This window comes from Vicugna pacos, chromosome 2 (assembly GCF_048564905.1).
Source record: "Vicugna pacos chromosome 2, VicPac4, whole genome shotgun sequence".
In the NCBI taxonomy this organism is placed as follows: domain Eukaryota; kingdom Metazoa; phylum Chordata; class Mammalia; order Artiodactyla; family Camelidae; genus Vicugna; species Vicugna pacos.
Window position 1 is genome coordinate 30,978,515 of NC_132988.1, and position 26,992 is coordinate 31,005,506.

A 26,992-nucleotide genomic window follows, 5' to 3' on the forward strand; every position below is an offset into this window, starting at 1 on the left:
AAGCTTTCTTCAGTTTTCTTTCAGTTTCTCATCATTTAGGAGGGGATGTTTATCATAAAGATAGACCGAAGTTACTATCAACAATCTGGAGAGCTTTGTTTGTTGAGTAAGCTGCTCCTTTAGGAAGAATTTGAGGATCCATCATTGTCCTAGAAAATGGAGCCAAAAATAGACCTTAAACGGCCTTGTCCATAAGACACCAGAACGATGGAATCCCTAGCAGGGGCAGGTTGGAATAAATGCAAGGTGGGAGGGAAGGCTGAGAAGATTAAGGAAGAGAAATAGGACTTCTGAGTCTACACTAGCCTATGTAATGTAGATAGTAAATAAATGTTTCATACTGGCTGGATTCTAAGTATACTCATGATTGAATTCTGATAAGATTGTGTTCTTTTCTACTAATGATCTATACCTGTTTGTATGCTCTTCCAGACACTGAGGGGGTGCAATGGCAAGGTTATAACAATTTAGCATTCCTGACTTTTTATCATGCATATCATTTATCATAACAACAATTTAATGAGTACTCTTAAATGCGTACTATTGTGTTATCATTAAAAAATGCTTTTAAAGCCCTCTATCACTTGGTTCCTGTTCTGTTGTCCTAACCAGTGGGGACATCTTGTTTGATCTTCAACTTACCGTAAAACTAGGGATCCTGGTCACTTTATTAGGAATTGGCTGTCAGCTCTGACCCACCTGGCTCTGCCCTGTCTCAGAATGTTCCCACTTCTGTCCCACTGGCACTTAACAGGAGCATCTATACCCCAATGATCTGATGTCCTATTGATACACTCTTGTCATTTCCCAGGTCACTTAACCTACACTCAGGCTTTTTCATCCTACATTTAATAAATGTGTGAAGTGATGGATGGATGGATGGATAGATAGATAGGAAGAAAGAAAGGAAGGAAGGAAGGAAGGAAGGAAGGAAGGAAGGAAGGAAGGAAGGAAGGAAGGAAGAAAGAAAGAAAGAAAGAAAGAAAGAAAGAAAGAAAGAAAGAAAGAAAGAAAGAAAGAAAGAGAAAGAAAGAAAGAGAGAGAGAAAGAAAGAAAGAGAAAGAAAGAAAGAAAGAAAGAAAGAAAGAAAGAAAGAAAGAAAGAAAGAAAGAAAGAAAGAAAGAAAGAAAGAGAAAGAAAGAAAGAGACAAAGAAAGAGAGATAGGTAGATAGGTGGATGAAGTTTTATTTGCCTGGATCCAAGTCCTTTATGTATGTAAATCCTTAGACCAAATAGGTGGGAAGGGTTCTATTTTCCACCAACTTGTTTACTTGGCTCCCTTCTTCGGGAGCTTGGATTAATTAAGTGGCATAGAGACCACTGGTAACAACCCTAACTTTTTGAGGTGGAAGATACAACTCAGTCATAGAATACAGGAACATGTTATAAACACTCTTGGGTTCTGTGTGATTGTGTGAGCTGCTAGTAGTGCTGCTGTTTCATCATGGACTGCACCACCCTTCATTGAACCTTTCAGGACATCACACAGATGAAAGTGAGGTGAACCATAAGAATGTGCAGAATAGACAGAAGTGCTACAAAATCCCTATGCTTTTGTTCAGTATCTTTTAGTCTCTCATGGTTTAAATATAAATAATGACATAGAGAAGTGGTAAAAAAAACAAACATAAAAAATAATGATGATGTAGCCACATAAATGAGAATTAAGGAAATGAGATAAAACCTAAGAGGAAATAAGGCAATGGCTGCACAGAGTGCCAGTCTTCTGATCTCAGTGGACCACATGGAATTTAGAACGCTTAAGCAGATGTTTTCCATGAGGGGAAGACAGCACAACTTATTTAAGGTTATTACATCTGGCTCATATTTATTTGGGGGGATATATATGAATGAGGGCATACAGAAATGGTACATAATCTGTTTTATCATTCAAAAAGCCTTTCATGAAATTTCCCATTGTTACAATGGGACAAAGTGATGAGAGGGACAGACTATTTAAAAGGTGTAAAGAATAGTATAGAAAGAATAGAAACATAAAACAAAAAGTCTCTGGGAAGATAATTGTGAACAGTATGGGCCTCCAAGACCAAAGCTACGGCTAGACAAGTTTAGCAACTTACAAATAATGGAAAGCAGGCATGGACAATGACATCTTTATATTTGAAGCTATCACTTGTTGCTAAACTATTTGGGGGAATTCTAATTACTTTGGGATAAACTATAAGAAGATCTTGATAATTATATGAATAGATAAAAACAAAGCATATTTAATTTTAGTGGTGGAAAATACATGGGAAATTGATCCAAATTAGATTTATCTATGAGTATCAGTTACACATAGAGCCAGGAGAGGGACCTGAGTCAATTAAGATATAATCTCAATGTGTATAGTCTAGAAATTCAAGATTTTAAACAAAATGTTGATATTGGATACAAAATACAGCTACTATCAACATTAGGTCAAAGACATGGTGCTCTCATAGCAGCATTCCAAGCACAGTTTTTGATGATACTTTATATTCAGATTATAAGGAAACCAACAAATGTTTCCAAAGAAGCACTTTATATGATAGTAAACATGGTGGGTTGAAAGTCCATAAGGATTACAGTTTGTAAAGAATGGCCAGGGAATGTGATGTATTATTTCTTGATTTTTTTTAATTCTGAAAAATCTCAAACCTACAGAGAAGTTGGAAGACCAGTACAATGAACACTTATATGCCCTTCACTTAAAATTAATCAGTTAGCATTTTTCTACATTCATACTCTGTTTTTCCAAGTCATTTGAAAATAATTTGCAGATGCATGTTGCTTTAGTCTTAATATTTTAGGACATTTAAAAATACAACCACAATACCATTATCCTTAATCTTACTGATACATCAGTATTACCTAGTAAATGGCCCATATTTTCAAATTTTCAAATTGTTCAATAATATCTTAATAGCTTTCTAAGGAAAAAAACAAGAGCCAACCAACAATTATTTGTTGCATTTAGCTGTCATGTCTCTTTAATTTTTTATCTTGAACATACTACCAGTCTTTTTTGGGGGCAGCTGAAGGGCTTGACTTGACATTTATGGAGAGTTCAAGTCAGTTGTTTTGTAGAATGGTCTACATTTGGATTTATCTCAGTTTCCTCATGACTGAATTCAGATTGAACATTGTGACACAAATGCTACATATATGCCGTTGCTTTCAGTGCACGACATAATGTCAGTTTGCCTGATCATTGATGACGTATAGCTTAACCACTTGGTTAAGGTGGAGTTTGTCAGCTTTCTCCACTGTGAAAGTAACTCTTTCCACTTATAATCAATAAACAATTTTTGGATTGATGTAAAGGTTGCATTACTCAACAACTTTTTAACCAAGAGTTTTGGTATTCATAGATGATCCATATTTATTTTCTCATTCTTGCACTGCTTCTTCACTTATTAGCTGGCATTCTTTTGTAAAGACGAGGCCCCTCTACCACCTTTTTAAAGGATTACTGTGGTCTTGTGGATTCTTTTTATACTTAATGTGTTATAGTCCATTCCATAATTATTCTTTTTTTGATGCTAAAATTGTTCTGGCTCTTCTGAATGTCTTCATCAATTTTTAAGGATTCCCTTGTTTTCTGAGACAGTAAGATATTCCAGACTCATGTGTACTTTCCCTGCTCCAAATTTATAATCAGCCATTTATCAAAGGAGATTTTTTTTTAAGTGGGGAATGGTATTTAGACACTTAGATCTAGGTGCTGATTCTCTCATGCTTCTGTACATTGTGAGTGACCCAGTAACTGCCCTTTGTTCTGGACTGTCTTTTCAAGGATGTTTGTATAGTGAACAGCTTTAGAAGATAGAGATAATGTCTCCCTCTGGACCCAAGGACAGGTTTGTTTACCATCTGGTGTAATAATGTCTCCCTCTGGGCAAATGTCAGCTTTCCCACTCTGCAAGATTTAGACTCCCTAAGTTCAGGGTCCTTCTGTAACAGAACCCATGGCACATCCAGACATCACCTGGCCCTTTTAATGTTGCCCTTGATTACTGGGTTGAGGAGCTGGCATGAACAATGACACTCTGGTCACTGATATTTCTGTGAGTAATAAACTTCTTTGTTGCTGATTCGGGAGTTCCTTGTGTTCTGCTAGCATTCATGAAACTGGCAGGCTAGGTTGTTAGACTGCAAGCCAGATAAAATCTCAGACCCTGTACAGTTTTTGACACTGGGAAGTAGGTGTGTTCACCGATACTAGTGTGTCATTGCTTCTATGCCCTTCCAATAGAGAGAACTAGAAAATATATTTCTTAAAAAACATGGGTTGATATACTAATATCTCCTATTCCAAAACAATGCCCCAGAGTTCTTCCTCTTCTTCCCCTTCTCCATGTTACATCTCTCTTCTTCCGAAATAGCAATATATTCATTCTTTTGCTTGCGCCTATAATTCATATAAATTTTAACTAAATATAGAATTATTATGCTAAGTTCACTATCAAAGCCAAGTCTTGTAATTGAAGTTCAATATTTGTTTGCAGTTGTTTTTCCCTTAGAGTATGTCAGATTACAGTACTTTAAAGATACTTTAATTAATTCTCTTTTTCTGTGATTATAGAATCAGTTCTGTATACAGTTAGGTTCATTTGTTTTATTAAAATTGAACTTTGGAGCTACATAATACTCAGTTGTGTGGATGTTCAATAATTTATTTAACAAGGCTTCTATGGATGGTCATTTAGACTGTTCTTCATATTTTGCTACTACTAGTAACGTCACATTGTATAAACTTTTGTTTCTAGGTATATCTTCAGGGTAAATTCCTGGAAGTGAGAATGGTGGAACAAAGAGTAAATGCATGTACAGATATTGCCAGTCTCCACTGAGTGGATTATACCAGTTTGTCCTACCAACTGCCAGGAATGTTTGAGAATGCTTGTTTCTCTGTAGCTTCAAGTGTGTAATGAAAAGCTCCTGAGTTTTTGTCAATATAAGAGGTAAAATGTGGCATCAATATTTTGCATTTCTCTTATTATAAACGAAATTATTCATCTTTTCATGTGTTTAAAGACTATTTATCTTTTTTTAAAACTGTCTGCTCCTGTCTTCCCATTTTTTCTATTAATTTCTATTAGTCTCTTTTAACTCCCTATTAATTTTTTTTAAAATTTTATTTTGGGGGAGGTAATTAGTTTTATTTATTTACTTCTTTTAATGAAGCTACTGGAGATTGAACCCAGAACCTCGTACATGCTAGGCACTGAACTATGCCCTCCCCTCTCCCTCTTAATTTTTGAAAAAAGTTTTTTCCCTTACAGTTTTATATTGAGGTATAATCAACATATGATAAACTGCGCACATTTAAAATACACAGTCTTTGGGCTTTAACATATATAATGACATACTGCTACCCTCAAGGCTTCCTTGCATCTTCTGTAATCCATCTCTTTTTCCTCCCTCACTCCCACCCCTAGGCAAGCACCGATCTCCTTTCCGTCATTACAGATTCGTATTCTACCAGATTTTCCATTTATTTTGAAGTTTCTCCACTTTGGCTGGAAGGAAATAAACTATTCCCAGTGCTGTGTAAACTCCGAGGTTTGCTCCATCTACTCCTTTCCAGTGGTTCTTTCTCTGGCCTCAGAAGGCTTCTTCACATGAATGTTGTTACCACTGCTTAGTTGAAGACTCAAGAGGAATCTCTGGAGTTCTCTAGCTCACAGCCCTTTCCTCTCCAAGCATATTTCTCCTCTCTGGTACTCTGCCTCACCATAGCCTCCCCAAACTCTAACTTGGTCTCCTCAACCCAATGGAGACAGCCTGGCTTTATTTGTGTTCTTCCTCCCTTTGCTGTGGCCTGGAAACTCTCTCCGGGCAGTAAGCTGAGGCCATCAAAGGCATGAATTCACTTGTTTTGCTTCTCTCAGAGATCATGCCATGCTGCCTGTGATCCAGTGTCTGGAAACCATTCTTTTATGTGTTTTGTGTGGTTTTTCAGTTGTGTAAGATAAGAGATTAGTCTTTGCTACTCCATTATGGCCATGGTCCCCATGATGGGGACTTTTTTCCCCTTAGTTTTTATGACTTTTTTACATGTTAGAATAGCCCTTTTCATGTGATATCTGTTCAAATATTTTCTAGTTTATCATTTATCCTTTGTGCTAATGGTGTTTTTTATTCATACAAAAGATTTTTCTCTTTATGCAATTTTTTTTAACAATTTCATTCCTTGCAACTGGATTTCAAGTCATTTTGAGAAAGCTTTCCCCATGCTTAGATTATAAAGGAATTTACCTATATTTTCCTAATACTTGTATGGTTTCTATCTTTGTACATTTGATTGGTCCTTCATCCATTTGGACTTTTACTCTGGTGTATGGTGAGGAGTGTGGATCTAATTTTATCTTCTTCCAAAAATGATTATCCAGGACACCATTTATTAAAAATCTTATCCTTTCCATCTAGTGTTTGACGTGTCTAGTGTTTCTCATCTAGTGTTTTGAAATGCCACCTTTGTTAGAGTAACATAGTAATTACCATGTGTACTTGGGTCTATTTCTGGAATTTCTGTTCTGTTCCACTGGTCTTGCTGTCACTAGCACCATTTTCTTTTCATTCTAGAGTTTCTACCATATTTCAATTTCTGGTAGGGCCATTCTTTCCTTAGTTTTCAGGGTTTCCTAGCTATTCTTGCATGTTTATTTTCCATATGAGCTTTAGTATCAAATATCCTAGTGCTAAAAAGTGAAAGAAAACTTTGGGTATTTTTATTGGGCTCACACTACATTTATATATTGACTTGGGGAGAACCAGTATGTTTATTATGTTGAATCATCTTATTTATCTTATCCAGTAGAAGGATAGGTCTTTCTATTAGTTCAGGTCTATTTTTTATGTTCTTTAGGAGTGTTTAAAAGTTCTCCTTATATAAGTTTATTCCTAGATATTTTATATATATATATATATATTTTTAATTGCTTTTATAATTGGAGTTTCCCATTGCATTAAGGCTTGAAAAGGCTTCAGCAAAAATTTACCCTCATTCCTGGTCTTCCTACCTCTAAAATAAATAGATATGATTTTACACATTTCAGTCTTAAAGCCACCATCTTACTTAAAGAGAAATACCAGAGTGATTCCCACAAGACCTGGAACAAAGGAAGGATGCTATTTTAATTGGCTACTGTTTGATTATATAAAGGCTATTGACTTTTCTATGTTAACTTTATATCCTGCTATATTATTGAATACCTTTCTTGTTTAGATTAGCTTTATTAGTGATTCTCCTGAACTAGTAGGTATACTATCATATTATCTGCATATATAAATTGTCTTTCTTCTTTTTTTTTCTGAGTAGTATGTCTGCTTGTTTTCTATTGTCTAATTTTTATTGCAATACAATGTTAAATGGTAGTGGAGATTGTGGGCATCCTTGTTCTGTTGCTAGTCTGTGTGGGAATGCCTTTAAATGTTGCTTTGCTCAATAGGTGCTGGTTTTAAGACTGAGTTGTGCAAAACCATACTATATTTATCTGTGGGGGGTGGGGTGGGGTATATTAGTTTGTTAGGGCTCTCATAACAAAATACCACAGACTGGATGGCTTAAACAACAGAAATTAATTTTCTCACACTAGAAGTCTGAGAGCAAGATATTGGCAGGTGTGGCATCTTTTGAGGCCTTCCTCCTTGGCTTGTAGAAGGCCGCCTTCTCCCTGTGTCCTCACAAGGTCGTTATCCTTTCTATGTGTCTGTGTCCTCATCTCCTCTTTCATATAAGAACACTCTCCTCTCTTTACAGATACCAACTACTATATATAAAACAGATAAACAACAAGTTTATACTGTAGAGCACAGGCAACTATAGTCAATATCTTATAGTAACCTATAATGGAAAAGAATATGAAGAGGAGTATATATATGTGTGTGTGTGTGTGTTATGTATGACTGAAACATTATGCTGCACACCAGAAATTGACACAACACTGTAAACTGACTATACTTAAATTTAAAAAATGGTTAAAAAAACCAACCAACCAAACAAATAAATAAATAAACAAAATGAAAGAATATTCTCCTTTTATAAAGATATAGTAGATTAGGGCCCACCCTAATGATCCATTTTAATTTAATTATCTCTTTAAAAGCCCCACTTCCAAATACACTCCTGAGGGTTAGGGCTTCAACATATGAATTTTGAGGGGACACAACTCAGCCTATAATAGCCCATATCAGGAATGGGTGTAAATTTTTGTCAAAGATTTTTTCAGCATTAATAGAGATAATTACAAGTTTTGTCCTTAGTTACATTACTATAGTAAATTACAATAATGCATTTCCTAATATTGAATTATTCTTACAATACTAGAGGAAATCTAATTTTACCACAGTGTATTATTTTCTTACTGTGATTCTGGATTCTGTGCTCATATTTTATTTAGGATTTTTGCATTAAAATTCATAAGTAAGATTGGTCTGTAGTTTTTTTCCCCCATGTTTATCGTGTATAGATATCAATGTTATACTTGCTTTGTAAAAAGAATTTGGGATATTTGCTTCTTTTTCTTGTGCACTAGAACAATATATATGGTAAAATTTGCCTGTGAAACCATCTGCACTTGGTGCTGTCATGTGGAGTAGTTCCTTAACAACTTTTACTGTTTTTTTCTATACATTGTTTTAAGCTTACTATCTTTACTGGGATCAATTTGGTAAATTGCATTTTCCTGGGAAATTATGCAGTTCTTTATTTACAAAGTAATCTCTTATGACTTAAAAAAATCCTGTTTTAATGGTTATTTCCCTGTTACAATTTCTTATTTTGTGGAGGCCTATTTGTATTTGTTGACATGTCTCAAATGTTTGGTTTCAACTCTGTCATTTGACGAACACCTATTCCTTGATTGGTGACATTACTTTATTACTGAAAACCATACTATCAAATTAAAAACATGCCATAAATTCAAAAATATTTCTGTGAATTTTACTGGGTACATGACAATGTGTTCTGTTTCAACCCAAGATAACCAAACACTTTTCACAGATAGAAAAAGATAGATCTATTGAATGATATAAATGATAATAAACAACAATCTGAAAGTAAGTAAATTTAGATTGTACGTGAAATGTAACATAATGAGGGTTTCTTATATTCAAAGGAGAAAGAGATGATTTGGTAGCGGGTGGTGGAGGAGGTGCAAAGGGGTCACTCTTTGCAAGGTTCATTCCTCTTTCCCTATGATCTTTTTCCGTTTTTAACGTTAAGGAGGCTCATGATTATTTTGCACTTAAGAAGAAGGTTCTAGCACATAAATATATGTTTAGGGCAAAATAAAAGGTAAACATCACAGTGCTCTGAAATACATGGAGATAGCCCATGCGCACCATAAACAGCTGAGCGTAGATCTCTTGGCATAGATAGGTCTGCTCAGCCAAGCATCTTGAATCATCTAATCTTGGAGCTCAATTCAAATTTGCCCTATTTGAAATTTCCTGCCCAGAAATATATTGAGTAAATTGATGACTGTCTTTTTCTGAAACTGTAACATTGAAATGTCACTTTAACAGCGAATTTAATTAGGGTGTCTTGGGTATAAACATAATTATACCAAGAAGAAAAAGAGAGAATCTAAAAGGCAGTATAACTTTTCAAAGTCATTGAAGTCAACGGTAATTATATGAATTGAGCCTGTGTTATTGTTATTCTAATGGATGAGAAAAGCTGAAATTATCATGTCTAAGTGGTTTATTTTGGTGGGGATATTAATGACTCATCCAACATATTTCTGCTTTAAACGCCAAACATTTCTTAGACTGGTTATCACATCCTTTAAATTTTTAACTCAGAACGTTGATTTCTACTTCGCATTGTTCTTCGATAACACTCAAATTTCTTAATTCAGTCTAAAGATCTACTTTCTGGTTGTTAAAAATCTCTCCTGATCTCAGTTTTCTCCCTTCGTCTAGAACCCTATGTTTTAGCTATGTTGAAATATTTTTACTTTCTAGAATTTGACCTACTCTATCTCAACGCAGTTCTTTTTAAAAACTTTTTCTTCACCTTAAACACCATAATTTCTGTTTTATGCCTCATTGTCTCCTATTGCAGAGACTCAGCTTACAAATTAATTCTTTGGGAGGATCATCTCTATCTCCTAGATTAGGTGAGCCATTAGGTTTCCTTGCTGTATGCTCCCACGGTCCTCTGTATTTCCTAAATTATAATCTTCTGTTTCATTGTATGCTTTCTGAATTCTCAAGCTCCAGGAGTGGTAAGCAGTGTTTTCCTTAACTATTCCTATCTCTTCAGCAAAAAACAGAGCTCTCTGTAAGTATTTCTTGAATGAATGAAAGAACAGAAAGGTATACAAACCATTTCATTAAATATATTCCTCTAATGGTATGTCAACCCTATTTTTTAAGAGTGTTTTTTGATTACAACAATTCATTTATTTGTATCTGTATCTGTTTCTTTGCAATGAGAATGAAAGAACTCTGAAGCAGAGGCACAGAATATATAATGCCTCCTACTGCCACAGTTTGCTTGTGAAAAAGTATGTCTACATTATAAATATTGTTAATTTAATCCTTTAGCTTCTTTTGAAAATTGGCATAAAAAAGTTGTTAAAAGCATTATACTTTATCTTGATAACCAAGACCTGTTTCAAAACAATATCTTTCCTATAGAGAAGGTATTTTGGATTAAAAGAGAATGATTATAGAGCAAATTAGAGACTTGGGAGAGCATTTTGTGTAGTTGTTGATTTGTTTAATAACTGACTCTGGTTTAAAGATTTAAATATAAGACAAGACACAAGAAATCTCCTAGAAGAAAACATAGGCAAAACATTCTCTGACATAAATCTTAGCAATGTTCTAAAACAGTCTACCCAGGCAATAGAAATAAGAGATAAAAATAAACAAATGGGACCTAATTAAACTTATAAGCTTTTGCACAGCAAAGGAAACTATAAGCAAAACAAAACGACAACCTACGGAATAGGAGAAAATATTTGCAAATGATGCGACTGACAAAGCTTTAATTTCCAGAATATATAAACAGCTCATACAACTTAATAACAAAATAACAAACAACCCAATCCAAAAATGGGCAGAAGACTTAAACAAGCAATTCTCCAATGAAGACATACAAATGGCTAATAAGCACATGAAAAAATGCTCAATATCACTACTTACCAGAGAAATGCAAATCAAAACTACAATGAGATATCACCTTACACTAGTCAGAATGGCCATCATTTAAAAGTCCACAAACAATAACTGCTAGAGAGGGTGTGGAGAAAATGGGACCCTCCTACACTGCTGGTGGAAATGTAGTTTGGTGCAGTCATTACGGAAAATAGTATACAGATTCCTCAAAAAACTAAAAATAGATTTACCATCCAGCAATCTCACTCCTGGGCATATGTCCAGAGTGAACTCTAATTCAAAAAGATACATGCACCCCAAAGTTCATAGCAGCGCTATATACAATAGCCAAGATATGGAAGCAACCTAAATGTCCATCAACAGATGACTGGATAAAGAAGCTGTGGTATATGTACACAATGGAATACTACTCAGCCATAAAAAAGAATAAAATAATGCCATTTACAGCAACATGGTTGGACCTAGAGATTGTCATTCTAAGTGAAGTAAGCCAGAAAGAGAAAGAAAAGTACCATATGATATCACTCATATGTGGAATCTAAAAAAAAAAAAGAAAAAAGAAAAAAAGGATACTATGAACTCATCTACAAAACAGAAACAAGACTTGCAGACATAACAGCCTTATGGTTACCAGGGAAAGGGAGTGGGAAGGGATAAATTTGGAAGTTTGATATTTGCAAATGTTAGCCACTATATATAAAAATTGATTAAAAAAAAACAAGCACAGGGAACTATGTTCAATATCTTGAAATAGCCTTTAATGAAAAAGTATTTGAAAACAGATACATGTATGTATATGCATGATTAGGACATTGTGCTTTGCACCAGAAATTGACACATTGTAACTGACTGTACTTCAATTAAAAAAATTTTTTTAAAGAAGGAAAAAATGTCTATGAGATTTAAATTAGGGTCTTAGCTTTTTCCTTTGGAAGAATGTAGACATGTACAGTGGTACTATTTACCACTTTATTTTAGAGATGTAACAATATTTTTAGTCTTGGTGTTTTTATTTTGTTAACATCACAGTTTGATCTAGTTTGTTGTATTTGAAAAAAATATCAGGTTTACAATGGTGACAAATATGGTGTGAAAGCACTCAAATGATTTCAAAAAATGACTTAAAAGAGTTATGAAATAATCAGCCTAAACCTGTGTTAAATTAAGAAAAAAAAATTCTCTTTCCCTGTTTTAAAAAGCAAAAGAGCTCCACCTGGTGTTGAACAAAACTACTGAATAATTTTTATTTGATGACTTAGAATTATTCATTTTCTAAAAAGTGTAATTCAGAATGCTCTTCTCAGTATTCTCTTGTGTTTATAGTAATGCTATTGATACTGTGCCCAAATTACGTGGAATTGGTTCTTCAATGAAATAACTAATGCATTTCTGATAAAACAAACCTCTTTAATGTTTTAAAGGGTTTTAGAAAAGTTTCTCTACTACACCTTTCCTTCATACTATGCTGTGGAGCAGTAAGAATGCTCCACAGAGACTGGAGGCCACAGCTACTGTGCTTTGAAATTTGTCCACCCCTTCGTTTGTCCCCAGGCCACTCCTTCCATTGGCAGCTCCCACCAGTGACTGATGTACTGAGTACGACCCAGTCCTGGGAGACAGTGGGACTCCTTTGTTGGTCCAGTTTGACTCCAAGCCTTCACCACGGTTCTGCCAATCCTTCCGTAGATCACATAACAGTCTTAGATGGTTTCATTCATTTTGTCTCTCAGCCTCTCATTCTTGCAGATTAGACTTGGATCAGTCTGTCGGCTGCCCCAATCTTTCCCAACATCTCCCTATTTCTTTTTACACAGGCATTTCTTTCTAATAGAATCTTTGCATTTTTAATTCTGTCTTGGTAGAGATTCTACTTCTTAGAGATTCCAGACTAACACAGTATACGTTCAGGAAGTTTCATGGAAAATGCAAAAGAGGAGACATCAGTCTTCTTTTCTAATATCTGGTTCTTACTTATTAAATTAGATTTTGACATCCTAAACTCACGCCTGGGTCTCTCCTGGCTTGGCTAAATAGTGCATGTGTGAAAAAGGTCATGTGTCCTGTGAGGCCACTTGGCTCTTTGATGCTTCATGGCCAGAGGTTGGACTCCTAAGTTAGTTAACCATCTTATGTTTGTACCAGTCAAAGGGGCATTTGGGCAAGATGATGATGAATCAAGGCAAATCCAATGCCTCTTCTAGAAAAATATCTCCATAGATTTTTTTTTAATGTATGGAAGGAGGGGCTTTAGTGTCATCTTTGTACACACACAATAAATTTACTTTAGTATTACATTTCAATATTAAGTACTGGTGATGATTCAAATGTAGATTCAGATTTGTTTGGCTTTATCATTGAAATGGGACGTACATTATTGGACTATTCTAGAGAGTAATCAATGCAGTGGAGCAAAAGACACTTTGCAGTTCCTGATAGCAAGGTAGTAAGCAGCAGTAACTTACAAGTCCTGGAAACTGCCCAGGGGTCTTGTGCCACAGCCATGTTCTTGGTTTACTTCTATCTCAGTGATACTTACACTAAGAGGTAATACAACTCCAGGAAAATAAAACTTCACACTACTTTATAGTGTGGTATAGTGGAAAGAACCATAGCCTGGAAGACAGAATATCTGCATTTGAGTTGGCTTCGTTACCTTCAAGACCTTGGGTAAGCCACTTACCCTCTTTTAGCCTCAGCTTCCTTATCTGTTAGGATGTGAGTACAAATCTTTGACTCTTTCACACAATCATTAGGATTAAATGAAATAATCCACATAAAAACTTACTATTAACTAAAGTATATAGCATATTAAGGTTATATTGTCATTGTTTAATTGTATTTCAAATGAAATTACCTGTTAAAGAAGGCAAATGGGTGCTCTGACCTTTTACAGGAGCAATGGATTTCATAGTTCATGCTAAGACATTTCTTAAATAAAACTTTTACATAAACAAAGTTGGCCTTATCTTACTTTGTATCTTTCACATAACATATGTAAATTATTTAATAATAAAGAAAAAGATTTTATCATTTAACTACCCTTTGAAAGATTAAAAACGGAAACAAAAGTGAGTGTAAATTTAAACTGAATGAAAGATTTGGATGAATAGAGAAGTAAAATTCTGGGTGGTCTTGGTGGAAGGAAGACCTATTTATACCTACTTGACAATGAAAGTAAAGCATGTAAGAAAACATTTTTATTTATCTGTAAATGAGAGCAGTAAAAAATATTTTTGCTCTAGTACTTTTAAAAATTGTGCTCTTTTGGAGGTTTTTATGAAAGTACATTAATGATATAACTTATCTCTGCAAATTCTACTCTAAAGCTGACAGTGGTATTCTATTATAGAAATATTGTCCACAAATTATTCATTTATAATTAAAACACAACATAATTTAACTTTGTTCTTCATGTTTTATGCAACTGCAAATGTGGTAAGTGTAACATTGCTGTTATAAAGTAGTTCAGTTCGGCACCCTTTTCTGGTTACCTTAAGCAAAGAAAGAAAATACTAAAATAACTAGTATCCCACACAGATTCCAAGGAAAAGTTGAATACTATGCCTTGGGATGTGCAGGAACAGGCAGCTCTGGGGATCTAGGGAACAACTTTTCAACCTTTCTTCACTCTGCGCAAGATTCATATTCCTCAAAGTCTGCCCAAGGTTGCACTGTGTGCTCACCCCTCGGTCTTGAGTAGGTAAAATACCCTCCATGCAATACCAGTTCAATGCACTAGGAGAAGGGTGGTGCCCTAAAAGAAAGTGAAAGGATACTGGGCAAGGAAAAAAATAACAAATATCCACTACTTGATGTATTCAACTCAAATATTTTCCAATGCATTTTTTTCTGTTTAGGATAATTATAATCATTTCCCATAGTTCCTGAGATGATAACACAGTAATATGTTAAGTCATATACTCACCAACATGCTTTTAAATATCCTTGCTTCTCGCTAAGCAAGTGCTGCATTAGATAGACCAGGCACTGGTTCTTGACCATCGAGGCACTGGCATTTTTTATTCTCGGTATGATTGCCACTGTATAAAGTTAAGGGAAGCAAATGGAAAATCACAGTTTTGATACATCCAGCTAAATTGTGTTCCTTTACTGCTTTCTGTTTTCACCATGGCTACTACCAATGGGGGACTTGAACAGAGGCAGAAGATGCCCATGGAAATAATAGTTCATCTTCCAGAGAGAGAAGCTCTGCACATGCATATCAACAGACAGGGAACAAGTGTGGTTTTAGGGACAAATTACTTGTATATCGATGCTTGAAGAATGCTTCCTGTAACTGCTTTAGTTTGGAGTTTGCTAGAAAGGTACTACTAAGAAGACAGATGTGTGTTTCAGGGGTGTCAGCTACCCCATATTTGAAAAACTCTTAACAGCTCTGATTTCTATCACCTTTGTGTATACATAACAATAATATCTATTATTTAGGAAAACAATATTTAACCAAATGCCTTGTTACTCCATTTTTTGGTAACATTTAAAATAGACACATTCAGAGTCTACTGTTTATGAGCTTACTTTTTAAATAGTTATGAAAATATAATTTACATATTCAATTTTCCATCATTAAAACTGATATTCTAGCAAGAAACACTAGAGGGCATTCATTGCTCTATTCAAACACATTTGTGTACTTTGTTTTTAGACTTTCCAATGCAATTTGTTCATATGCTTGAGAAATAAAATATGAAAGTTTTCATTTCCTAAAATATGTTGGCATATCACTGAATACTAATACTATAAAAAATAAACAAAAAATGGATGAGTGGGCTGCAGGGCACAAGAATACCCAATATACACTGAGGCTATAATATAAACAAATCTTTAAATAATTTTTAATGCGATTTAATTTCTCTTAACATATAACATATACTTTTAAATATTGTATCAACAAATAATACAAAATATCAAGGTTTTAGAATTTCTAGTGTAGAAAAACAAAACTGACATAACTTTAAACTTACCTTTTAAATGCATGAGGAATTTTAAAATACAAAAATAAATTATCATGTAGCAGTAACATAAATGAGTTAAATGAAACTAAATATTACCCAGTTGCCATTTTATTATAAAATATCACTGAAATTACCCCACTTTTATTTCCACTTCAATCTTTTTTATTATACTTACCTATTCTCTTTCTCCCTATACAATTTAACATACTCATTTACAAATTCACCTCTTTTAATTGGGCACATCCTCCATACCACAGCAAAATGTGCTCAAATAATTTTTGACTAATTACAAATCCTCACAAAGTTTTATTATGGAGATGACTGAAATAAGCAACAATTTCTTTTAACCTCAGTTTCATCTGGAGAGGTTTATTTTAGACTGGACACATGGCTAAATATTTATTTGCTTGATTTAAGACCACAATATGTAAAATCATACCAACAATTTTATAAACAAGTAACTTTATAAAACTGCATGGCTTAATAAAATTCAAGAAAACAAACATTTTCTTAGTATTTTTACCCTTAATTTTTATATTTATATGTGAAAAAAGTTTAATCCAAGTATCATAAACAAGAATCTTAACATATCCCACCCCTGCCTTTAGAAACCCACTTTTTCAGATCAAGGAAGAATCTAATGAAAGTTAAGTAAATTGAAATAATACATATGAAATCCTTTAAAAAGTATAAAGTGCTGTTTAACTGCAGGAAGTTGTCTTTTGGGGGTTTGGATTCTGACTTTGATATTTTTCAGCTCAGTGTTTTCATCTGTAAAAATGGGGATGACTCATTTTGTGATTTTTCCCCTCCCTTTTTGTTTTAGTGCTTTCTTGAGAAATGACAGTCTAAGTTGATGAATAGTGGCTGGGTACATCAGAAGGTGGGAGAATATCTGAGCATCTGAGAAACAAGAAAGGGAAAAGTGAGAGAAAATTATGTCACATAAGGGAAAAATTACAGAACTGTAAGAATAGATTTTTCAACTTTACTCATACGGGTCCTTCTCAAACTCTTCCAAAAGATTGAAAAGGAGGGAATACTCCCAAACTCATTCTATGAAGCCATCACCCTGATACCAAAACCAGACAAAGACACTACCACAAAAGAAAATTACAGGCCAATATCACTCATGAACATAGATACAAAGATCCTCAACAAAATATTAGCAAACAGAATCCAACAGCACATAAAAAAGATCATACACCATGATCAAGTTGGATTCATCCCAGGGACACAAGGATGGTTCAACATACACAAATCAATCAATGTGATACACCACATCCACAAAAGAAAAGCCAAAAACCACATGAATCATTTCAATAGATGCAGAAAAAGCATTTGATAAAATTCAACACCCATTTATGATAAAAACTCTTACCAAAGTGGGTATAGAGGGAAGATATCTCAACATAATAAACACTATTTATGATAAACCCACAGCCAGCATAGTACTCAATGGTGGAAAACTTCCCTCTAAAAGGCTTCCCTCTAAAATCTGGAACAAGACAAGGATGCCCACTCTTACCACTTCTATTCAACATAGTCTTGGAAGTCTTAGCCACAGCAATCAGGCAAGAAAAAGAAGTAAAATGGATCCAAATTGGAAGATAAGAGGTAAAACTGTCACTATACATGGATGACATGATACTGTATACAGAATATCCTAAAAGCTCCACACAAAAACTACTAGAGCTGATAAAAGGATTCGACAAGGTAGCAAAATACAAGATTAACAGAAAAATCAGCTGCGTTTCTTTACACTAACAACAGATTATTGGCTTTTCTGAGTAAAGAAACTTTCTACCAACACTCACCCCTCACTTACTGGCTTTTGAGCAATGAGCAGCCAAACCTGAGTTTGGTGACATAAATATACTATTGGTTATATAGCTTTTTGAGGTTAAGAAGGGTCACACAGAATCATCTATTTCAAACTTTCTCAGTTTATTAGATGAAGAACTGAGATTCAGAGAGGGTAAATGACTTTTGAAGTTTTTAATAGCAGGTGAATGGCAAAGCAGAGATTAAGATGCGATTTTTCTGATTCTCAGTTAAATAACTTCTTCAGAAATTCATAATGCATTTTTAATAAACTATACAAAATGAGTTTAAAGGCACTTGACCTATCCATTATACCAGGGTCTATGTTAATATCACCTAACATGTAAACATAGCTCATAAGATATTCCAATAGTACATATTTTATTTATCTAAATGTTGTTTTAGTCTAATATATACAATGTTTAATTAACAAAAACACTGCTTGACTTACTAAAACTGAAAGGATCTTATAAAAGGTATTTAGCTCCACATTTCCTTCAAAAACAGTGTATTTCAAGACTTTGAAATAATTCCTACTTTTATTCTCCTAGATTTGTCTACAATAAACTATGCATTAAACTTATTCTACTGAACGTTCTTAAAACAAAAGCCAAGTATAGAGAACAGAAAAATCACTAGTGTGAGCCTCCCTGAATATACGCCTCCTGCCCTCCCCCTCTTTTTGAAGACTTTGTATAAAAACAGGGAGGGACGATAATATTTATGAGTTTGTTTTTGTTGTAATAAGATGTCTTTGAGCTCTCAGTGACAAAGCACAGTGTAGGTTTATTTTCACTCGTGTTGGGGACAACTCAGGCAGCCTTTTTGGACAACTCTCTTTCTCAGAGGTGCATCAATTATCTAAGCTATTTTTGTATGAATCTGCCATTTTGGAGTCCTTATGCCCAGGCTAGTACCTGGGGAAACAGAGAGAGACAGAGAGGGAGAGATTGAGGGAGAGAGAAAGATGTGTGAGAACTTTAAGGACCAGATTTAGAAGTGGCATACATCACTTTTACTCACATTCCTTAGGCAAGAACTAGTCATGTGGGCCCACCCTGATACCAGAGGGCTGGGACTTGTAACCTTCCTGTGTGTCCAGGAGGAAAATGCAAATAGTTTGATGTACACAAAGTATTGTCTTTGCCATAGTATATGTGTATAGAGATACAGGCTGAAAAAAATTGTTGCAGAGGGTTTTTTTGTTTATTTTTTCTTTTCCCTTCTGCTTCCTTGAGTGCCAACCTATAGATTCCTGGTACAGAAAATCATGAAATAGAGAGTAAAGACTTTGAGAAACGAAGAGCAGCCTGAAGCAGCAGAGCAGAATATTGAAAAGCAGGGTTTACCTTTAGTTTTCCCTTGTGGCAACCCACAAATTAAGCTTAAATCATGTACAATAAAGGATCTATTGAAATCTGTAGCCATTAGAACAATCTGAGGTTAGGGAAGTTTTTTAATAAATAAACTCCATAAAACAAGGCTGAGAGCTGGTGATGTGCAGGCAAACTTGCTGGGGAAGTACAGAGAGAGGCAGGAAACCCTGGTGTAGAATTTGCCAGTTTCCATGGTGTAGATGCTTCCACAACTGCCAACCTCAAAAAATTAATGAATATTTAACAATGGACACTCCAAGCCAGACCAAGCCGGCGCCAGCAAACCACCACTGAAAGCCTACTCCCACATTCAATTAGTGAAGCCCAGGAAAGACCTTCTATGCTTTCTTGCATGGGCAATCAACAGCCAACACCACCATCAACTCCACCCTCACCGCAGCTGCCACCATGTACTGGCTGCTTACAGTGGGCCAAGCCCTGTGCTAGGCATTTTATGAATACGCTTCTTCACATCCTCACAACCACCCTATGAGGTAGGAGTTGCTATTTCCATTTCATAAATGAGAAAACTGAGGCACTGAATAGCCTAAAGTCAGACAGTGAGTAAGTAGCAGAGCCAGGATGAAAAATGAAACTCTTAGTATAGCCTAAAACTAGGAAAGCTTTGGAGCTAAAATCTGTAGCAGACATCTTGACACCTGAGGAATAAAGAATCAGATTTAGAAAAGTTCTAAGGGATTTTTGAGAATTTTTCAATTAAAAAAACTATCATTCAAAAAACTGCATTATTCATAAATAACATGTCCTATTAGTTCAGACTTTAGTTGTCATTGAAATTTGAGTGCCCTTAATACAGCTTTTAATTTTTTTAGGTTTTTGAAATACTTTTATTCTTTTTCTTCTCCAATTATTTTAATTTTTAACAAGTGAATTTAGAGACTGTGTATAGAAAAATGTCCTATATAGAATAATGTATATAAAATAAATTCTATATTTGGACAATCAAAAGTGAATAAAATAAGTAAATAATAAGTTTTGAAAGAAATAGTTAACAAATTAAAAATAGATACTGACAAAGAAATGAGATTTCATTTATTTGGAAAATGGAATAAACAGAAGCCAGAGTATTTAACCATATGCTACTTGATTTGTTTTCCTGTTGATTCACTTATGATAATTTATTATGCAAAATCCATACACTTAGTGAATTATTCTTTAAGGTCAATGAGTATTTAATGTTCTGTGCAACTTTTAGCTAAAAGTCTGTATGTAAATCAGAACCATCAGGGGGATAATACTTCAATTAAATTAATCCTTGTAACACACATACTATATGTTAGTGGTGTGATCTGGAATCCATTTTTATCATCAAAATAGCATCTGGGATTTTAAAAATATTGGCCATTAAAATATATTACTTATTTTTAAAACTTGGGAAATTACATAAATCCCAGGTCCCCATACAGATTGTCCACTTATTTCCATGTACAAAGTTGCTTTATTAGAGAACGGTGTTTAGTTGTGTGTGGCTTTCAGTCATTTCCTTATTGCTCCATTTCAAATGTACAACCATTCTGAAGATGAGTTATATGTTTATCTCACACAAGATTAGTTTCTTATTGCTTGAAACTTAATTTTGACTATCTGTTCAACATAATAAAGTGGATATTTTTATAAATTATATGATGATTCAAGTGCAATATAACTGGTTTTGCTATTGATTCTCACTTTTTAAGTGTGCTTGCATAAAGAATTCTGACTCGAATACTGGAGTAGTAACTTTTATTTCTTGGTCCTGAAACAGTTTCTCCCTCTCTTTCTCCCACTGTCCGACTTAATATACAGCTATTTTGTATAATATTTAATGGTGATATATTTATCAACTGGTAAATGTGGCATTTTGCTGCTGCTGAGAAGGAGACAGAGAACTGTAAGCTATTGAAAGACATTGAAATGCTGCCAGAATTCAAAGGTCATCACAAGTCTCCCCTCCTTCCCGCCTTTCCTTCATTCCTTCATTCCTTCATTAGTTATTGAGCACCTATCATGGGGATATGTGCGTGAATAAGATGAAGTTCCCATCTTTCCACAGGTCCAGGGCCTAGCCCTCAAGTGCATATTGAGTTCCTTACTTCACCTGTGGGGAGCTTGTGAAACCTCTAGATTTCAATCAAAGTTATAAGTAGAAAGCTATTTATACTGAAGAATGTTAACTTCTGAGAGAGCAGAAATTCTGGTATTGACTGGTTACCTTATTCTCAACAGAAAAATGTTCTAGGTCAAGTTGAGATCAGACCTAGATGATTATAGCATGAATATGAGCAATCAGATGATCCTAAGGAATTTTGTCAAGCTCTGGAACTAGTGACATTCTTCACCAAATGGAACTAATTTTACAGGACATCCTCTTTCCAAAGTTTCCTCCTCTGATTCTTTTTTTTCCAGAATCCATGTAGATGACAAAGTGTGTCAGAATGGGGAGAACTTAGTGGAAAGCATCCTCAGTGGTAAGGGATTTCTATACCAACTATTATTTGCAACTCGAACTGCTTATCAGAGGGAAAAAAGATGAATTCATTCATTCAGCACATTTGCCGATGTTTGCAGATCATGACTTTGGGGACTCGAACACTAAAACATGTCCACTTTACTTTATGTGGACATGTTATAAATAATCACATTTCTTTTGACCTTACTTTTGCAGCCCAGGTCTAAATTTCTAACTGCCAGTTACACAATGTTATCTGTGTGCACCCCAGGCATCTCTAACTTGGTAAGACACTTAAGTTTCTTCAATTCTGTCCAGCCTTAGGCTATCTAAGCTCCAATTCTGAAAGAACCACATTTATAAACCATCTCCTGGCAGGTTATTTCTCATCTTGCTCATTATTTTATGTAGATGGAGAATCTTACTCATTTTGTAATGATTTCAAATGCGCAGAACCATTCACAGAAGACAGAAGGCGCCCTATGAATAGTTCCGTTATTTATCTGAGGTCAATCTTTAATAGTTAGACTTTTAAGAGCCTTAACCTCAAATCTATAATTGTCCTTAGGTACTATAGGCAATATGCAATAGCATACCTGATCTAAATATGAAGCCAATTATGTACTCTATGAAAAAACAATAAACTGATTAAGTTTTTGTTATATTATCCTGTTCAACTTTCCAGATTAAGAATAATACACATGACTTTATAAGTTATCAGTTTACATACTCTTCATCAGTGTGCCATTATTTTTAATTGTTATAGCATTTTCTTATTAATCTAAAGTCATTTAAACAATTCTTAATATATAAAATTAGATGATGTCTAAAGAGAGATAGTAAAGAATAATTGAAAAACCATAGGAACTATATTAGACAAGATGAATAAGGAATATTTAAAAGGTGAAATGTGTCTGGGGTGGTGTATGTGTATATGAGCACTTAGGTGTGTGTGAAATCTTTTTGCTAGGTACAGGTTTGATATTACACTATAAATAGAAACAATCCATTTAAAAAATCAGTCCAATGGAGAGAGTGGTATCATAGAAATCCTTATGTTGCCTGGATAATGAGGTGTTAGCTGAGACACTCTGAACAAATACCAACTCTTTTGGGGAAGGATCTGGACCAAGTCTTGATCACACTTTGTTTAGAACACAAGTTGAACAAACGCCACCAATCTGGCTGATTCTGAGTGTAGTTTTTCTTAGCTTAGCTATAAAACACGTCTTCAGTCAAACATGATTCCAGCTACTTGCTCAGTTTTAAGCTGTGTAAGGTTAGTTGGCAAGCAGGACATCATCTAAATATGTTAAAAATCATGGAGAAAGTTATAAGAAAAAAGCCACAGTAATGTACTGTGGACTTTTAAAACTTTTGACTTAGTATGTATACTTCTGTGAATGTAACTATTTCTGGCAGGTTTCATCCAGAGAAGCAGAATTAGTAAAAGATATATATTAAGAGATTTATTTCAAGGAACTGGCTTCTGGGTGGTGGGGGTTGACTGGGCAAGTATGAACACTGCAGGACAGGCTATCAGCAATGGCAGGTTGTCAGGAAGGGCAGGATAGGACTTTTGGGGATGCACGAGCTGAAGCTGTAGTTTACAGAAGAAATTTCTTCTCCAGGGAAGCCTCAGCTGTGCATTTAAGGCCTTTCAACTTATTGAGAGAGGTCAACCCAGATTATCTAGGATAATTTCCTTTACTTAAAATCAACTGATTACAATTTTAATCACATCTATAAAATGCCTTCACAACACCGCCTAGATTAGTATTTGATTGGATAACTGGGGATTGTAGGCTAGTCAGGTTGACATATTAAAAAAGATTAACCCAGAGAAGTAAACCTAAATATAGAAAAGCTTTTTGCACAAATTTGTTTACTTTCACTAAAAAGCCTGGAAATGTAAGACACTAATTAAATTATAATATTTATATGAGGGATAGCATGTTATCAAAGTGATATTTTTAAATTATAGGGAGGATTTTCTAAACTTTCACAATTAAAAAAAATCAGGAGACAAAATATGTGATTATAACTTTTGAGAAAATGGATATTTAGCAAAATGTCAGAAAATATATCTTGGGGTGGTAACACTATTGCTAATTGTTCTTTTTCTACATTTATATTTTTCAAATTATCTCTGAGAAATGTGCATTACTTTTTATAATAGGAAAGAGTAATGTTCCAAAAATGATTGTTCTGAATTTTCAAAATATGCTGGAGCAAGGATATTTTATTTCTATTAAGCCAGATGATCTTCTAAATTTTTTGCCAATAAATTTGTAAAGTTTTAATTAAAGATATCTAAATTTTTGTGCTACAGTCACTATCATAAATTAGAGCAGGAATATATACTTTACTTGGTGCCCTTTTAAGAAAGGCAGGAAAAAAAAAAAGAAAGGCAGAAAAAAAATACAGGTCTCAGATTTGTATGGATTCTTCATTGCAAATTAAAAAAAGAAGTCTTCAGGCTAACTTAATTGTACAAATGTATTCTGCTTTAATAAAACCTTCTGCAGAAAAATTCAGAGTTATAACAGATCACTTACTAAACGCATATTTTACTTTGTTAGAAGTGACAAAGGATTGACACAACACTGTAAACTGACTATAACTCAACGAAAAAAAAAAGAAGTGACAAAGAATTCCTTGAAGCAGATTAAATATGTAATTGCAGACATGATCACATGGAAAGGTTGTCTGCCCCTTTAGGATACTTTATATTTCATCTTTAAATGAGAAATGCATAGTACAAAACTATATACTCTGTATAATCCCAACTATGTTTAAAGTGTAGGTTTGTATAAGTGTGTATGTGTGTGCACATGTGTGTATGTGTGCGTGTAATACAACAAATTATTAACAGAGATTATACATGGGTGGTGAAATTATTGTTATATATTTTTTCTGTACTTTCTAGACATTTTATAGTGTATTACTGTTATAATCATACAAACAGTCATTAAAAATAGTCCTTAAAATTCATATAACTTTAAAAAATGTGCATGAAACTTTTTAGGTATGTATCTGGCATGTGAAAGGAATCTGTAAGGTATTGTGTAAAAAAAGGCAAATGAGCTTGTTTGTACGTGAGATGCAGAAAACAGTATGAGTGGAACTCAAGATTTTTGAAACAAAAACTGATAACATGTGGTATATAACAATATCTTGTAAGTAAGTGTTCAATAAATGTTGACTGAATGAAGGATCCCCACATGCCCTTGCATGCATGACATGCCATCTCTTTACAATCCTACTGACCACTCTCCACTACTCTTTACTTCCCTGGATTACCACACTCTTCTATTTCCCCTCCTAGGCTGAAAACTTCCCAAGAGCAGGGACTGATTCAGATGTATTTATTGCTTCTGGTATCTAGCCCCAAACTTAGGACATACTGATATTCAGTGAAGGGTTGATGAAATGAGCCATTGTATTTGTCATTGACAAAATGACAATGAGAAATATGAGAATGTGTGTAAACATAAGCCTTCCTCCTATGACTGCTTTTTTTGTTGTTTTGTCTTCAACATGAAGAACTCTTGTTCTTTGTTGGAATAATCAGCAGAAATGATATAGAAAGAGGCAAGAGCCCTGGGGCCAGACATAGTGCTAGGAATTCTTTGAAAAAAGGTCTTTCTGCCAGATTCTGATGCCTCCTCATGCCAGCAGGGACAGAATAAAGTCAGTTCTTCATTTGGGAGCATATTTGAAAAGAGTTCTCTTTACAAATTTTCCTTGGACTTTAAGGTAAATTTATATTTGCTTTGACTGTTAGAGCAAAATAAACTCAATTCCTGGTTGTCTACTTAAGACTGAAGAAAAAAACCCAGAAAATTTTATTGTGAATAAAGGCAAAAGTGATTGTATTTCTGTGATATTGGTTAGTCCCTACTTTCATTTATCTCAAGGTGAGTAAGACTAAGAAGATACATTACAATTTGCTTTTCCCCCCAAGATTTCTGTTCAAAGAGGAGCAAGCAGCCCCTTTAAGGGGAAGAAGGCAGCAGGACTCCAGGCGGGCAGTGTGGAGATGGGCTTCCACATCCCCAAAAGGTCACAGCACACGTTTTTCTCCGCTTAACTCCATAGCTGGGCACAGGACCTCTAGAGTCAGGAATCTTCACCAGTCAACTGAGTAAATTTTGGTCCAGCCTAAAACCCTCTCTCCTCCTACTCTTTCTACAACCAGTCAACATATACCTAAACTAAAAATATTCCTTCTCAATAAAGTTGGGGGGAAAAGGGGGGAAAAACGTTCCTGTCAGTTCAAGTAATTAAGGCTCCTAATAGATTGTACACATTTTTTAGAAGGGAATAACAAATTACCCTTTTATTCCTCTGCCCACTCTTCATGGGCCCTTCCTCCCTCCCTCCCTCCCCCTTTCTTTCCTTCTGTCAAATGTTTACTGAACTCCTACTGTGTGTTAGGCATACTTCCAGACTCTGGGAATCCAGTTAAGGACAGGAACAGAACCTTTCCCTTCACAGAGCATACTTCATAGTGAGAGGCATGCACAAGAACAAATGATATGTAATATATGAGGTAACAAATATCGAGGGTGTGGGGATGGAGACTAATAGTGAGAGGGGTTGTGGTTAGGGCAAGCCTTTCTCATAGGAGACTTACATGAAGTGAGGGAGCAAACCACGCAAATATTTAGGGGAAGGACATCCCAGGAAGAGGGAACAGCAAGTGTAAAGACCCTAACTTGGCATTGTGCAGTGTATGTTCACTGGAATATCAAGGAGACAACTGAGGCTGGGCAGGACTGGGAGAGACAGCATTGTAGGAAAGGAGTTCACAGAGGTAGAGACAGGGGACTAAATATTGTGTCTGAGTGTGCATGCACTGCTTGTCACTGAGTTAAATGGAATTTGAGGTCTTGGTTGTTAGTTACGGTGACATGCATTTAACTCTGCTGATGAACAACATATATTTTAAAATCTAAAGCACTGTGATTAAATCATAAATATAGGTGCAGATTTTAGCTTGCATAGTATTTTAAATGTAAGATATTTGAATTAGAATTGAGTTAGAAGAAACTGTAGGAATCATCAAGAAATATCATATTCCATAGATGAGTCAATCATGATTTAGAAAGAATATGTGTTCATAATAATATAGACAAAGCTTTAGCAGTCTGTGTCAAGCACTGTGATGAGTGCTGTATACATTTAATTCTCACAACAATCCTGTGGGGTAGGCATTATTATCCCCATTTTTAAGATGAGGACATCCAGG

At 34.8% G+C, this 26,992-nt stretch overlaps 1 protein-coding gene across 1 annotated transcript in view; it reads right to left on the bottom strand.

Moving 5' to 3' along the window:
• Nucleotides 1-26,992, bottom strand: part of INTU (inturned planar cell polarity protein) — a 171,360-nt gene that overhangs the window by 74,807 nt on the left and 69,561 nt on the right. Inside the window, exon 4 of the mRNA XM_072937772.1 lies at nucleotides 15,042-15,156. Coding sequence (XP_072793873.1) covers nucleotides 15,042-15,118 — 77 coding nt within the window. The 5' untranslated portion in view covers nucleotides 15,119-15,156. The remainder of the gene's footprint in view (nucleotides 1-15,041; nucleotides 15,157-26,992) is intronic.